The sequence below is a fragment of the Sus scrofa genome, chromosome 1 (assembly GCF_054392235.1).
Source record: "Sus scrofa isolate SSC_HxYL_T2T_F1_AM1 chromosome 1, Sscrofa_HxYL_maternal_Yorkshire_Landrace_v2.0, whole genome shotgun sequence".
Classification (NCBI taxonomy): domain Eukaryota; kingdom Metazoa; phylum Chordata; class Mammalia; order Artiodactyla; family Suidae; genus Sus; species Sus scrofa.
In genome coordinates, this window is record NC_139383.1 from 229,476,885 (window position 1) to 229,493,378 (window position 16,494).

General features: G+C 37.2%; 2 protein-coding genes across 26 annotated transcripts in view; both read left to right on the forward strand.

The window, feature by feature from the left end:
- The window catches only part of RFX3 (regulatory factor X3), a 306,998-nt gene extending 297,155 nt beyond the window's left edge, over nt 1–9,843 (forward strand). For 24 of the 25 annotated variants that reach the window (XM_021064169.2, XM_021064230.2, XM_084986800.1 and 21 more), the window contains one exon: nt 2,825–5,461. In XM_021064169.2, coding sequence (XP_020919828.1) covers nt 2,825–3,063 — 239 coding nt within the window. In that variant the 3' untranslated portion in view covers nt 3,064–5,461. Of the gene's footprint in view, nt 1–2,824 lie in introns of all 25 variants that reach the window. The other variant, XM_084986795.1, reaches the window with a different exon arrangement.
- A 3,198-nt stretch (nt 9,844–13,041) lies between these two features.
- LOC106509183 (histone-arginine methyltransferase CARM1-like) overlaps nt 13,042–16,494 on the forward strand; it is a 292,946-nt gene continuing 289,493 nt past the window's right edge. Inside the window, exon 1 of the mRNA XM_085018906.1 lies at nt 13,042–13,170. The gene's annotated coding sequence lies outside the window, so the exon portion shown is untranslated. The remainder of the gene's footprint in view (nt 13,171–16,494) is intronic.

Consider the following 16,494-nt stretch of genomic DNA (forward strand, 5'->3'; position numbering starts at 1 on the left):
GATTCTCATAACTTCAAGTAGGTCCCTAGGAAATGTGTTTGAGTCTTTATAGGAGCATAAAGGTCTGTGAGAGCTGGGGAAAGGGCTTGCTTTGGGGATTGCTTTGTAGCCTATCCAGAGGAGCTCTGTCACACACCAGTGGACCTGCAGAAGGGTGGGCTGTAGCGCTAGAGTTTGCTTTGTCCATCATCCCATTTGCCTTTTCCATCCACCACAGGACAGATGAAAGGACCAGCCTACTTTTCCACTTGCCTCTTGCTTGAAATGATTTTTTTTTCTTTTACTGATGCCTCTTTTATTATTTTGACACTATTTCTCAGTCACAGTGAAGTTGGTTGATAGGGAGCCAAGAAGCATTGTGACTTGCCCTCACCTTTCTGCAGTGGCTCTTTGGTCCCATGCACTTCCAAACTGGACGCTTCTTGAGATATAGCCAAACTGACATACTTAGAACCTAAGCTTGAATCTGAAATCTTTAAAAAAAAAAAAAGTGTGGGCTTTTTCCACAAAATGAGAATTTAATTTTTTTCTGGGTAACAAATTATTATTATTTATTAGCTCTATATGAAGATTTTAAATAATACAGAGAATCAGAAATTATAGAAAGTATAACTTCATAGTCAAAAGCCTAAGAGACTACCACCATTAAGAATTTAGTGTGGACATCCTTCCAGACTTTGTTTATATAAAAACAAATACAAATGCTGAGTAGCATTGAGAACTTTGTCTAGATACTCATGTTGCAACAGAACAAAGGGTGGGGAAAAAAAAGGTAATTGTAATGTATACATGTAAGGATAACTTGATCCCCTTGCTGTACAGTGGGAAAATAAAAAAATAAAAATAAATAAAAAGAAACAAATACATTGTAAGTCAACTATACTTCAATATAATTAAATTTTTTTAAAGCTAAAACAAAGCAAATGCAGAAACTAAATGAAAAAAGTACCATACAAATGTTGACTATATCCTCTCGATGGAGCAAATGTCATCAAGTTGAATTAGCCCTCTCCTTCAAATGTGCTAGTTTTAAAAAACTGTAACATTATCATCAAATCCATTTACCAGAGGTGAAAAGGTACCCAGATAAAGTAGATGGGCCAAGATACCTTGCCTCATCTAAGAGAACTTCTCTGTTTATCATTTAATGTATTACACACATCATTTCTAGTCAGTACCTCTAATCCCAACCTTTTTAATCACACAACATTTCTCAGTAGATGTTATTCCTGGCAGCTCCACATTGAACAGCCTGACAACCATATATGGAGGCCCTACAACTGCTATCACTTTTCTCTGGAACTGTCTTTAAGAGAAAAAAAGTCAAGGAGTCCATTTATATTGAGAGCTTTATTAGCAGAACTTCTCGGCAGGTGTGCCCCAAATGATAAAACTAGACTCGACACCTCTTAGGGTCCAACTTACATTTCAGTTACTTGTTAGACACCCATTGTATGTGACATATCATAGAAGAGAATATAGTTGAGATCAGGTTTTGTTAATACAGGTTGCTGTAAGTCAAAAATCTAAGAGTAAGTGTAGATATATTTTATTTATAGATGAGATTTTGCTGTAATTATCCATGAGTTTTTTGGTAAACAGCTAAACATGTTGAAGATGAAATAAAAATTTTTTGAGGCAGAACTATATCCCCAGCTGTTTAAAAATTAGCACTCATGAAGAGGTATTCTCTGTTTCTCAAAGGAGAATCTTACACAGTAGTAAAGCTGTGTGAGAGCATTTTCTCTCTCTGCTGTGCTTTTGAATTTTAACACTGCATGCTGGAAAAAAAATTAAATGGTATTCTCTTATAATGATGTTTTAGTTAATATAAAATATATTAAAATTGGGAGGTAACAGTTTCTATTTAATACACCTAATTTTCAGAAATGAATACCAGCTATTAACTGAGAGTATCAGTGTTGCCAGAATGGAAATTCATTTTGCTCTTTTTTTCTTTCGTCTTTTTAGGGCTGCACCTGTGGCATGTGGAAGTTCCCAGGCTAGGGGTTGAATCCGAACTGTAGCTGCCTGTCTACACCACAGCCACAGCAACTCAGGATCTGAGCCACATCTGCAACCTACACCACAGCTCACGGCAGCGCTGGATCCTTAACCCACTGAGCAAGGCCTGGGATCAAACCTGCGTCCTCATGGATGCTAGTTAAATTTGTTTCCACTGAGCCTGGACAGGAACTCCTCATTGTGCATTTTTAATCTGATACTACTGCCTCAGTCTTCATGAATTTTTGCAATGAAAGTTAAGGCCTTACTTCAGCTGTGATCTGCAACATTTATGTGCGCATAAAGTCTGTTCAACAGCCACTTCTTATACATACTATGGTTATTTTACGAATCAGTATAGGTTCACCTACATTAACGTCAACACAGATGAATGTCTAGTATAGATTTTTGGAGGAAACTGAACATTTTTCTTTCTTTCTTCCTTTTTTTTAAGCTAATGTTTCTCACCTCAATACATTCCCCTAAAGCCAGCATAGTGTACCAAAGTAGCTATTTTAAAATGACGCAAATTATGCCAATATTAATATAAAAACTTTAGGACACTTCAAAGGTCTTAAGAGAACCAGTTAATCTGTCAATGATAAACCAGCCAAGAATGAATTTACCTTTTCTGTGTTTGAAAGAATAAAGCACCAACCCAGGAAAAATCAATCAAAAAGAAAACCCACAAGGTTTGTCCCCAAGAAGAGCTAGGGAGTTGCTTTCTTAATGTGCAGTATTAAAGTGCTAGAGAAACGTGTTGATTGCTCTTTTTCGATTCATCTTCTGGTAATAGTCTTGGTATTGTTTGTTTGTACAGATGAAGGCAGTGAAGTGGAAAGTGAAATGGATGAGGAATTAGATGACTCTTCAGAACCTCAAGCCAAAAGAGAGAAAACTGAGCTGAACCAGGCATTTCCGGTGGGCTGTATGCAGCCTGTTCTGGAGAGCAGCGTGCAGCCAAGCCTCCTGAATCCAATTCACAGCGAGCACATCGTCACCAGTACTCAGACTATCAGACAGTGCAGCGCTACAGGAAACACCTACACTGCAGTCTAAAGAATATTAAAGCGTATTTTTCCAGCTAACATTAACCCTGTTGATATTGGGCTTAAGTTGAAATTTTAATAAGCCTGAAGGTCGACTGTTGTCAAATTCTATCTATGCTGAACATTACCTTTTTGGAGTTGTGAAATGGAATGGGTGTATGTATTTTGCCAGGTCTCTCTCTTTTTTTTTAATGTAAACAAATTATTTGCCTCTTAATAATGAGTTTTTTTTTCCCTTAGTTTCGGGTGTCAAGAAGGATTTTTACAACACTTAATGTCAATGTTTTTGTTTTCTTATAATTAAAAAGTAATTTACATTTTTTTGTAGCTTAAAATATTTTATTGTTGATTGTTAGTCTTGGTGTATGATTTCATGTGTAAGTTTTTAATTAGATGCACTTCTGTGAAATATCAAAAGAAATGATTTTCTTTGATTTACACTGGAGGCATGCCCATTTGGCAGCAGATGCATCAAATTTGCTTTTGAAAGGTGCTTTTCATTGGACAGAACCACAAGACACTATTTTGATAACATTTTGGAGTATGGAAAGAGAATACAGAGCATTTTTATTATAGCGCTAGAGGGTTGGGAAGGTCATCTATTTTTCTCTGAAGCAAAATTGAGCTGTGCGTTTATCAGTTCAGAGTAAATGACAGAATTGCAAGAGATTATGCTAATATGTACATAATTTGTGTACATAATTATTAAACCATGTTAATGCAAGCTTCCGTTAAACATTGAATTTTAACTGTTATTTGCATACCAATTCCTCTGTTTGAAGACTACTGATTCTGTATTTGGGACCACTGCACAGATGCAGTCTGCTGTTGAGTGGGGCTGTTATAGTTAGATACTGAAGCTGAAAAAAATGACTTGACTTTTTTTTTTTTTTTTTTTTTTTAAGTGTACATGCTACTTATGCTGAGCTGGACATACAGGAAACCATTCCATTTGGATGACTTTCTTTTATTCCAGGTCTTTTTCCTAATAGTAGTTCAATATGCTGCTATTATAAAAGAAAATTTATAGAATGCAAGGAATGTAGCAACCTGCATATCATTATTTCCTTCAAAAATATTTCCTGGTTTCTAAAGTATGTGGATTTAAATTTTAAACAGAACCTGAAGGCAGTGTAACTGGCACGCCGCACTGTTGCTTATCCCCAATTCTGTAGGATTTGGATAGGTGGCTGGATGGACCAGTGCCATTGAAGAATGTACATCAGGGATCATCGTACCTCGGCTATTACATGGTGCCTTAAAACAGAACTGAAGCTAAGGTTTAATAAGGCTTATTTTGTTCATGTGAATTCCTCTTCAATCCATTTGACAAGGTATGCCTGTCATTTTCAGATTCCCAAAGTAAGGACAGGTAACATGTTCTTCAAAGGAAATTTAGGGCAAACAAAGCAAAGCAGACAAAAATCAATTCCCCTCTTTGACCGTAAATCTATTTTTTTGTTCCTAGAGCTGAATATTACTTGGTTGCAAATCGCATTGCTTAAGGATTAAGGATCAGATTGCTATTGTGGAATAGCAGGCTAGTTTTAATTACCAACTTTGTTACATAAATCATATGTGTTTTAGACCACTCTTATCTAGTTATAATTTAAGAAAATTAACAAAATAAGCAGGTACTTATTGAAGTGCATCTTTTCAGTCTAAATGTTTCTCTGTGTGTCTTGGTCTGTGTGTGTCCACATGCACACACGAGTGCTCGTGGGCAGGAGTCAGCTACAAAGTCAGAAGGTGAGATCCCAGAGAGGATACACCCATCCCTATTTTAATTTACATGACAAGCAAGGTTCTTTTAAGCACTCAAATAATTAACAAAAAAATAGGCACATCCATTTATTTAAATAGTTGTAAAAAAGCTAATCAGCAGAAGTAAATAGTACACAAATACATAGAGCCAAAAAAGAGGGAAAGCACAAAATGATTTACAGATTATTAATGAGGCCTATATTAAACTCAAGGTATTTATCTTTCCATTTTTATTAGGGTGGGGGGGTGGAAAGGAGAGGGTGAGCCAGTCCATAAAGTTGAAAATACCAAATGGCTTATCGGGTAACATGCAGTACTCTTCAACAGTTGTTGCTCGGTTGCCTTAGACTACTCTAAAAACTAAGATCAGCAAAGCTTCTTAAGTAAACTTTCAATGATTTAGATGTAATTTTTAAATGATTCCGATTTTGTATTATACAACTCACTCACATATTTGAAAGTCTTCACTAGCATCCTGGCATCTCCTTCATTTAAACATCATTGAAATGATCATCCCCTCTTTTTTCTCCCCAAAAGGCAATGAATTTGCACTCTCACACACACATAAAGGCAAACAAAATATCTTAAGCTGCAAAGACCACGTGTCTACTTTATTGTGCATTAGGAAAGGTTTACAGGTAAAATTAAAATCTAAAGAGGAAAAAAGCATTCTTCATTTTGACCCTCCTTTCTGAATTTTTTCACTTTCCCATCCACCACCCCCCAACTATATTATATCTGTATTGGACCAAATGTATTTACTAGTTTCATCTTGGCTACTGAACAACTTTAAGTGTATTTATTATCATTGTTTAATGTTGGATATATTTGTATCATTAGAGGAATCTGATAATAATGGGCAAATTTAGATTGATGAAAGTTAGGGCTTGGGGCCCTCCAGGATTCAACATTTCTTCCAATTGTTCATGGTTTGTTCTAAATTAGGACAGATAAGATGAATTAAATATTATTACATTTCAACTTCGCTCACTAAAATTACTCTGATGTTCTTTACGAACAGCTAGGAATATTAATTCTTTGTGACTAAGACAGATAGTTCTGACCAGCAGATAAAATAACATCCATGATCTCTGCTATTTCCAATTATCTGTATTCACAATGAGACATACACACACACACATCTTAACCAATTTTGAATTTGAATTGTGAAATATACTAGAAAATGAAAACATTGTAATTTATACAGTAGAGCAAATTGGAGCAAACATTTATCGAACATTTTATTTCTGTTTTTTTCATTCACCGAAACTATGATTTTTCTAAATCTTAACACACTAACACTCTCAGATTAGATTGATTGACAAGTACACATTGTAAGGACTTTTAATATTTCTTGACATTATGATTAAACACTAGTCATAAAAAAACATCTATGTAGACCCAATGCTACACTTTCAGCAAGAAAAAACATGAGGAAGGCATGTTGGCTATTTTTTTAAGTTTGAAAAAAGACATTTCCACATAATAGGATTGAGTATCATGGGTATAGTTTGATCTTCATACACACTTTGAGACTCGTACCCCAAAGATTTTCATTCACAAAGCCAATGAACAATGGGGCGAAATGGATGAACCATCTCCTTGGAACACAGGGCCCAGTTTTAAATTTTTTCTTTGGATAGCCAGTGTCTGGTCACTTTTTCAGGATTCTTATCCAAACTGTGTTTGGACTGACTGTATAAGTCTTACTGCCTTTTCAGAAATCTGCTTTCCTTTTTGTGCTTTTTCTTGTACTGTATAGCACGATTCACACATCTCACTTGAGATGGTGTACTTTAAAAACAAAAGTAAATTTTAGAAAATGATTTTTAACACTGCATACCTAAAATTAGTAGTGTGCAACATTGACTGCCTTTGATTTGTAGTAGACGAGTAAAAATGAACACGTTCTTGTAGAATGCTGTCAAAGTTATTCAAGAATGAATGCAGTTTCATTACCGTAATCATGAACCTTTTTACATGAACGCACTCTCTAGAAGTGCTAAACGTGATGCATTTTCAAATTTGAAAAATCCTTCAGAGGGTGTATTTGAAATGTCTAAAATAATGCTGTGCTTGAAACATTAGTGTGAAAGAAAATAATAGGGGTCACTGTGATGTTGGTCCACCCTGTGTGGTCACAAGTAGAAAGTAAAAAACTTTGGCAAGTCACCTTTGTGTACAATTTGAGGCAGTGGTTATGTACAACAAATTGACCTTTGTTATAACCTCCCCTCCCCCAAATTTCAGTGAGAAAAATCATAATCATCAGACAATTAAAATTAGAACTGTGATTTATATGACTCACACCAGAACATGGGGGAGAGGGATCGACATGCAGTGCTATTGAAAATTGGTCTTGTCACTAGATCAGATCAGCCTCCATGTATATGGGTAAAACAAATCAATCAATGGAATCCTGGTATTTCTGCAAGTTTGGTGATTTTTAAAAACAGGAATAGAAGCATTGATTCAGTGCTTAGTTCTAGTATTAGGAAACCCCTTTAATGTAATGCCTTGTATTAACCCTTTGAGCATTGTAAGATATACAATGGGGGACAAAAGCCTTTCAGATCATTTATTTAGATTTAGACCGGTAAAATATACTCTATATCCAAATGTCTAATTATGCTGTTTTTTTAAAGGGGGGGTAGGAAGAGAAAGTGTTTCCACGCTGAACACTTACATTTTATATACAACTCTTAATTTTCTTCAAGAGGGCTTGATATATTTATTCCCAAATACTCACTGCCATCTAAGTAAGTGTACTGTTTACAAAAAAAAAAAAAAAAAAAAAAAAAAAAAAAAAAAAATCTACTTTTCTAGCATCACATCATGACACTAGAAAAGGAGGACAAATACATGGGCCTGTAGACCTATGTCATAACTGATCTCTGCACATTGAAAGTACCTAGATTGCCTTTAAAAGGTATGATAAAGAAAGGGTTACATGTCTTTCCCCCCCCCCCCAAACAAAAGATCTTGTTTATTTAGCTTTAGAAAGTACATTCTAAGCGAAGCCTTAGGAAGAGATGAGTTCAAGTAGATAACAAAAAAGCTGAACTCTTTGGGGCAGGTAAGCGATTTGGAGTTAGATCTCTCATAAAATATTGTTTGGGAATTTCATGTAGGGCATAATTTTATCTATGCTCCAAAACTTTGCTACTTTGTCAAAAAATTATATGTAGATAGAATGGAGAGCAAAGCACTTGATTTTCAACTCATCTGTCAGGAGATGCTATGACTACTGCTTCTGCTATCTGTAAATGCCAGTCCGCTTACACAATTGCTGACTTTGTTCAAGGGACTCTGTGCACTGGGCCCCCTCTGTCCCTTGCCTGATGGAACATGAGAGCAGTGTAATCTGCAGATGTGCTTGCGCTGCCCTAGCTGGGCACTCATGAAAGAGTGTAACCTATTCTGATGTCTGGTGAAAGGACATCCATATCCTAGTGCAAGTTTGCCGTAAACGTTGCTTTTTTTAGGCAGTTTAGGAAGTCAAACCACGCAAATTACTCATTTGTTAACATGCAATACTCAAAGGGTTTTAATTTAACTCTCTTCTTTTGAATTCTTCATGATGATTTACTGTAAATGCTTCTCAGTTTGCATGCCTTGATCATTGCTGCTAGTGATTTTATGTGCCAGTAGACCTGAGTTTAGTTTACCAATTTTACTTAAATAGTAAAAGCCACTTACAAAGTGACTGCCTAGGACTCCCCCCTCCAACCCCATTTGGTTTGAAGTAATTGGTAATATGTCCTATTTTCAAGAATGTGTTTTGTCTCTTTTATTTGGTTCTGGTATTTGATCCTTTCCCCTCCCCCCTTCTTTCCTTTGGTTTTTTTTTTTTGTGGTTTTTTTTTTTGTTTGTTTGTTTTTTAAAGAAATTATAATGTTGGGATTGGAAGCCCTGAGTAATGAAATCTTTGGTAAGAATTGTTTGCGTAGCTCAACAATGAGGACAACAAATATTAGAGGAATTTTGATTCTGGGGAGGAAAGAGTGAAAACTCCCATTGACTGCTGATAACCAAGTAAATTTTCCCTTCAATGAATTAATACTTTTGAACAAATAATCGCCTTGTTTTAACCTGCTAAACACAATTTCAAATAACCCAATAAAGGAGGTATTGAATTTTATTCGTTTAAAAAAGCATCTTTTGTACCAAAGCAAATTTATTTCTCTACTCATCTCCATCATCAATTGGGACCTATGGTGGTGACCAATGTGTTGGTTACAGAAACTTTAAGTGAGTGCCTTGAGAAAACTTGGAAATTTGTGCCTGGGGTGGTAAACTTTTAATTAGGTTAATTGTAGTGCTTACCAATCAGTAATTCCACTATCACTCAGGGCTTTCGTACCTTCTAGGTAAAACTTCTTTCATTGTGTTTTTTTAAAATACTGTATTTTTTTTTAAGTGCCATCATTTAAATTTCACTTAGTAAGTGGCAGATTACATTATTCAGTCCCACAAGCACAGAAACATAGTAACACTAGGAGATATTTGAACATTTATTTTACAATCGACTGAATATATTATGTAAATGAGGTAAGCAACTTTTGTAGAGATTGTATGTGTGAGATAATGTAATGTTCTTTTCCAGTTTTTGGACTACAGTTGAATAAACTTTTTAATTATTTAAAAACATCTTTACTGAATAACATGTGATGGTTTTTTGTATAATGTATTTGATTTTGTAAATACGTATTTCCTGATGTGATTTTTGTGAGAAATGCTAAATCTTTTAGTATATCATGTCCTCTCAAAATTGGCAGGCGCTAAATAATAGTTTGTGGGCGATTTGTATTGTGTACTGTACAATAACTGGGGAACTTTTATAATTATAAAAATATATATTAACTTTTAGTGTGTTGTTTAAACAAATGACTGGAACATACTAAAGATATTAGTAGGATTTTTCTGAATATTTCAGACTTGAACTCAGGCTAGCTTTCTTGTGTTTTTCAAAACAAAATGGTGTCTTGTCTTTTAAAATCAATAAATTTGTTTCCTTGTTACAAATACATTTGAAATGGCTTGATTTTTTTTCCCCATCAAATCATCGCTGGGAAGTTTATATTACACTTCCTCATCTAGAGGGTAGTCTCTGTGTAATTCACTAGCTTAGAAACAAAATTAAGTTGTTTTCCTTTTTTGTGTCAAATGAAATTGGCAATATTTACACATGAACAGCACAAAAAGAGAAAACAAAATTATAAGCCCAGCAGGGTACAAATCTTACCCTCAAAGAAAATTAGTGATTGAGTGCTGTTTAATTTCGAAAGCTGTCAACATTTCCATTGTAAATCCAGATTTTTGGATGTTCAAAATGTGTTTGTTTTGTGTCACTTCACATTGGTATTTGGCACCCAAGTTCCTTGCTTAGATTGAAATAGCTTATTGAAATTAAGCTTTAATATGCTTAAGAAGATACCCTGCCCCAATTTTTTTTCTTCTTTGAATTACATATTGACATTTAGGAAAATTCACCCTTTTTAAAGTATGTTTATGTGAATTTTGACAAACACAGTCATACAACCACCACCACAATCAAGTTTGAAATGTTTTTTTACCTTGCAGACATCATTGTAAACATAAGATCTCCTAGGATATGGAATGGCCAATTCATTTGGGTTCCTTTAAAGGATAGAAATGCAAGACAGAAAATATCCTTTTGTTTTTTGTTGTTGTTGTTGTTTTGTTTGTTTTTGTTTGTTCATTTGTTTGTTTTTTGTCTTTTTGCCATTTCTTGGTCCACTCCCTCGGCATATGGAGGTTCCCAGGCTAGGGGTCAAATTGGAGCTGTGGCCACAGGCCTTCGCCAGAGCCACAGCAACGTGGGATCCGAGCCCTGTCTGCAACCTACACCACAGCTCATGGCAACAGTGGATCCTTAACCCACTGAGCAAGGCCAGGGATTGAAACTGCAACCTCATGGTTCCTAGTCAGATTCGTTAACCACTGAGCCCTGACAGGAACTCCAGAAAATATCCCTTTGGGAATCTCTAGCATGATGCTTTGTTATCATATAGTACAAAGTTACTTTCAAAACAAACACTGACATGTTAGTTCACAGAAACACCAAAATCATTTAATTTATATGGGATGGGCATTTAATCCACTAACATAGAAGCGTAACAAATTTATTTAGTGAATAAATGAAATGAAAGGATAGAATAATCGCCAATATTGGAGACACTATGCTAGAAAGAAAATGACCAATTTGGGAATTTTTATGTTGTAGCCATCACACTTGTAAGATGTTTAGAACTTTGTACAAAGAAATAGAGTTCCCAGTTTCTAACCTTGTTTTTTTTCCCCATTTTTTGGCCATGTTCACATCATGCAGAAGTTCCCTGGCCAGGGATCAAACCTGTGCCTCAGCAGTGACCTGAGCAATGGCAGTGACAACACCGAATCCTTAACCTGTGCTCCTCCAGGGAACTCCTCTAATCTTATTTTTGTACTTAGTTTCTCTTGCAAATCTGAGGTAATTAGATCCTGCAATTAGTACATTTATTTCTTGGTTAAAATACTCTTCCCTCCATGGGTTTTTCGTTTGATTGTCTGTTTTTTTGTTTGTTTTCTATTATAGTTGATTTACATTGTTCTATCAATTTCTGCTGTACAGCAAAGTGACCCAGTCATTTATATGTCTCACATTATCCTCCATAGGTTTTTAATATTTTTTTCTCTCTCTTTTGGAACTTGGACATTTCAAGTTCAAACTCAGCCTGAGAAATGTCACTGGTTTTCATTAATCATGAATAAATTCAATCGACCAAGTATTTTTCCTTCATTGTGGTCTAGAAATAATGCATTAGAATTTGTCATTTAGCTAGGGCACAGACTTTTCTGTACATAGAATAATAGGTGGCTGCTGTCATTTTGCTGAGGATAATGTACTTTGAAATCAGGGGAAGGAAGTAGGAGGGCATTCTGGTCTGGGTCTGGTCTGCTTGTCTATGAAGCAATATTCTGGACCAGGAGGAGGGGCCTGCTTACCCTTTCCAGGACTGGTAGCCAGCAGAGTATTTAGGCTGAGGAACTTTAGACATAGTAGCTTCCTGTTTTGCATCAGCTTGTTGCAGGCTCTGAGATTGGAAAGTATTCCATGGTTGACTGGGGACACAGGAATTTGTGTCTGAGTTGTTTGAGCAAAAATATCTTAGTAATTAAATATAAGTGTACTATATACTGTAATTAAAACACTGTTAGGGAGTTTCTGCCGTGGCTCAGTGGAAACAAAACCGATTAGTATCCATGAGGATGTGGGTTCAATCCCTGGCCCTGCTCAGTGGGTTAAGGATCATGAGCTGCGGTGTAGTTCACGGATGTGGCTCAGATCCCACATTGCTGTGGCTGTCGTGTAGACTGGCAGCTACAGCTCAGATTCAACATCTAGCCTGGGAACTTTCATATGCTGTGGGTGCGGTCCTGAAAAGACAAAAAATAAAAATAAAAAAGACTGTCAAATAGGAGTTTTCAAAAAATGACATATCTCTGTAAGAGTATGGGTAAAAGGGCTCCAAAAATCATGAAAGGAAAAAGATGGGGAAAGAAAGAAAATAGAAACACTAATTATGAAATCCTCTAGGTCTTTCATTAGATGCCTGCCCCTCAGGCCGCAGCTATGATGAATGATTAGCTCATGGGCCACTTTCACAGAGAGGCTGAGATCCTGGGTCTGTTGCCCCTTCCTGTGCCCTGGGGGTGGTGGTTGTGCAAGAACTCTGTTCGTTATAGTCCTGTGGGCCAGGACAGCCAGCCCATGTAGAGGTGTCCCCTGGCAGCAAACACAAAAATCAGGGCACCAGACAAAAGCATATGCTCTTTTCTGAGCTATGGAGCTGAGCTGGAGGGAGGCAGAGGGAGAGCACCCATATTGGGACCACCAACCTCTGTTCCCTGAGGCTGGAAGGTGCCCCCCAGGCTAGAGCTCTGGGACCAGCAAACAGGCTCTTTCTCAGAAAGACTGGGGGTAATGTCTGTGCAGTGTCCTGGGGGAGGCGGGGTAGCCCGCCAAGACTCTCAGTTGTTTCAGTCCCACGGGGTCCAGGGTTGCAAGCTCCCTGAGGGAACCCTGTCTGGCAGCCGCCAAACCTGAGGGCACCAGACACATGTGAAAGCTTCCTTCTAGGAGATACTGGCTCTGGAGTAAGGCAGGACACCCGCCAGGAAGAAAATAGAAAGACCTGGAGTTAAAAAAACAAAAATAAAAAAAGATGGCGCTGGCAGCTGGAGCAAGGCTATGGGGGCGAAAGGACCAGGTCAAGGCTCCCAGGTGAAAAGGCTGCAGAGAAGCAGATGAGCCTCCTCCTGCACTTCAATTTGCATGGAGCCTGGGAGGTGAGTGTGAGCAGCTCTGGCCCTTTAAGAGCCCTTCTCAGTTACGCTAGAACCTGGCTGATCTGTTGGCTTTTAAATGTTTTAGATGTGTTGGGGGGTATATCTCTGAGGTGAAGGTCTTAAAAATCGGGGTGCCCAGTGTGGAGTAGGAAGCCTTCGCTCCTCAGGGAGAAGTTCTCGGCTTTGGGTTCCTTCCTGATTGTGGGGGAGGGGTAGGGTAGGGGTGAAGTTGACCGTGGGTCTGTGTCCCAGTCTCTCCTACTCACTTTGATATGGTCTTGTTTCTTATTTACTGGATGTGTGAGAGTTGCCCAGCCAGCATGTAGGCTGTTTTCAGAGGACATAGTTCCATCTGTAACTGTAGATTCCCTGTGCCCAAGGGTTCCGTGAATTCACCTGGGAGGAGGTGAGTTCAGGACCTTCCTACATTACCATTTCAAACTGAAACCTCAGGGATCTCTCAGTCTTGATCCCTACATAATTCCCAGTGTGTGTAGCATGGTACTTGGTGTATAATTTAATCAACAAATACTTGTATGCATTAGGAAATTCTCTTATGATTATTCCTAATGCTTATACTGTTTAACGTTGATGGTTTTTGCCATTACAAGTAATTCTTAATGATGCCTCTTGAGCATTTATCTGTGCATTTATCCTATTTTTCCTGTACACATACCTTCTCTACACACATTTCTAGACGCCAATAATTGGCAAACATTTTTTGCAACATGTTACTGAACTCTGAAAGACTGAAGCAGTTTATAATTCCTTCAAAAGCTCTGAATCAAATCACTGGAAGCCAGTTTAGCTGAAAAAAAAAAAATTGTAAAAGCATCTTATGTTTGATCTAGAACTGTTTGCCATTTTACAGACAGAGAAATCAACACTTCGAAACTTCCTAAATAATCTGGCAAATGGATTACTAAGCAAAGTGATATTTGATTATTTGGAACACTTCCCTCAGCAACTGCCATATTAATTGCAGATGAACATTGGGCAAATAAATATTTTATACCCCAAGTAATGATTCTGAAGTTAAACTTGGAATATGAATTGCAGATAAAATACCAAGTACTTATGTTAACATGTCATTACATCTCTGTCATTTTAATTGTAGCCTTTTAAACATACCTGCATATTCATTACAGTTCTCAAATTATGAAAAAAGAAATTTTAAAAAACCTTTCTCATTTAAGAAATGACATAACCTTACCAAACTGAAAACAACTCTTTTTCCTTCAAATGTAGAATGGATAAAGAAATCATGGGCTATTTATGTAAGGAAATATCATGTGTTAATGAACTAAACAAAGTACAATTAACTCGATAAATCTCGCAAACATTACATGGAAAAAGAGGCCAAACATAAAGGAATACATGTTAAATTATTCCATTTATAAGGTTCAAAAACAGGAAGAAGAATACTAAAATGTATTGTTTACCTTTGGAGAGGAGAAAACATTTATAATTAGGAAAGAGTTTAAGGCTTTGTGGTGCTAGCAACATTCTACTTTCTTTCTTTTTTTTTTCCTTTTTACAGCAGCACCTGTGGCATATGGAAGTTCCTGGGCACAGACACTATGTTGGGTCCTTAACCTGCTGAGCCACAGTTGGAACTCCAAACATTCTATTTCTTGATCTGTGTAGTGGTTATCTGTATATTTGCTTTAAGGTAATTTATTGAGTTGATTTTTTAAAAAATCAAAACTTGTATGTATTTAGACTCACTTAATGGCTTGAAATCCCAAATCCACCCAATATTTTTCCTAAGCCGAGGAAACATTTCATGTATGCATTTATAGTGAAAGACATCCCAAATACTGCATTCCAGCTTTGCATTTAACACATAATTTAATGATGTCTTGAACCAGAAGTAGCTGTGAAATGTTCATGCTTCAGTGCTCACAACTGAGTACTGCCTACCTGATTTCTTATATCTTATTACAAAAGGATATATTTGCTGAAGTTGATTTGAGTTAACAAATAAATGCCAAGACTATTCTTTAAAAAAAAAAAAAAATCTGACTACCTGTTAAAGGGTATAACCTAAAACAGGAAAATTTTGAAAGGCTTCCAAGTTTACAAGCTGTCCAGATCTTGCAGAAATGTTTCTTGGTGGCCTGGAGTTCCCAGTGTTTTTCCATTTTGCTCAAATGGCCATTCAGATGATTGATGTCAGGAGTTCCTGCTGTGGTGCAGTGGGTTAAAAATCCAACTCCAGCAACTCAGGTCACTGCCAAGGTGGGGGTTTGGTTTGATCCCAGTACAGTGGGTTAAAGGATCTGGGATTGCCACAGCTGTGGTGTAGGTCAGCAGCTGCAGCTCAGATTCAATCCCTGGCCTAAGAACTTCTATATGCAGCAGATGTGGCCATTGAAAACAAACAAACAAAACTCAAAAAACCAAAACCAAAACCCAAAACAGATGGTTAACAATAAGCAGGTTCTGTGCATTAGAATAGCCCTCTGATCTTCAGAAGACAAGAGGCCTCACTGTGACACTGGCAGCAAACACAGACCACAGAATGTGTCTAGGGGAAACCCTAAGAAACAGTAGATAGCATGGGCAGGAAATCACACTGTTTGTATTGCAGAAATAGGATGGTTTACTTGCTTGTAGGTGTGCTATCACTATAATATGCCCACTCCCAGTCAGTTAAACATAGGATGCCATATGGCCATCCTGAGTGATTGGCAGCTTCCAAAGTGCCACACAGCTTAAGACTTGTGAAACAGTAACAGTTACAAGTCCTAAGCTCTTGCATGGAAATGCCTTTGGTAAGCAGTGTCATAGGAATGAAGAGAGCCAGAGAGGGAAACTCCAGGGCCAGTCTACCCTCCTCCTCCAGCTGTCCCTGTCCTTGTTGGATCTCAAGTTGAGCCTCTGGAGACATCCACATTCACTCTATATCCTTCTCTTCAGTCCCACCACTCTTCAGTCCCACTCCAGCTTTTATTGAACTCAATTTTCTGGCTCTAGAATGTTTCACTATCTTATTAGAGCCCTAATTTCTTTTTTTTTTTTAATTTATATACTGTTGATTTATAATGTTTTGTTAATTTCTTCTGTATGGCAAAGTAATTCAGTTGTATACACACACTCTCTCTTAAAAATATTCTTTTTCATTATGGTTTATCATAGGGCATTGAATATAGTTCTCTGTGCTATACAGTAGGATCTTGTTTTTTTATCCCCTCCATGTAAAAGAGCTTACATCTCTTAAATCTACTAATCCGAGCCTCCCACTCTGTTCTCCCCCAACTCCTTCCCCTTTGGCAACCACAAGTTCATTCTCTGTGTCTGTGAGACTGTTTCTGTTTCTGT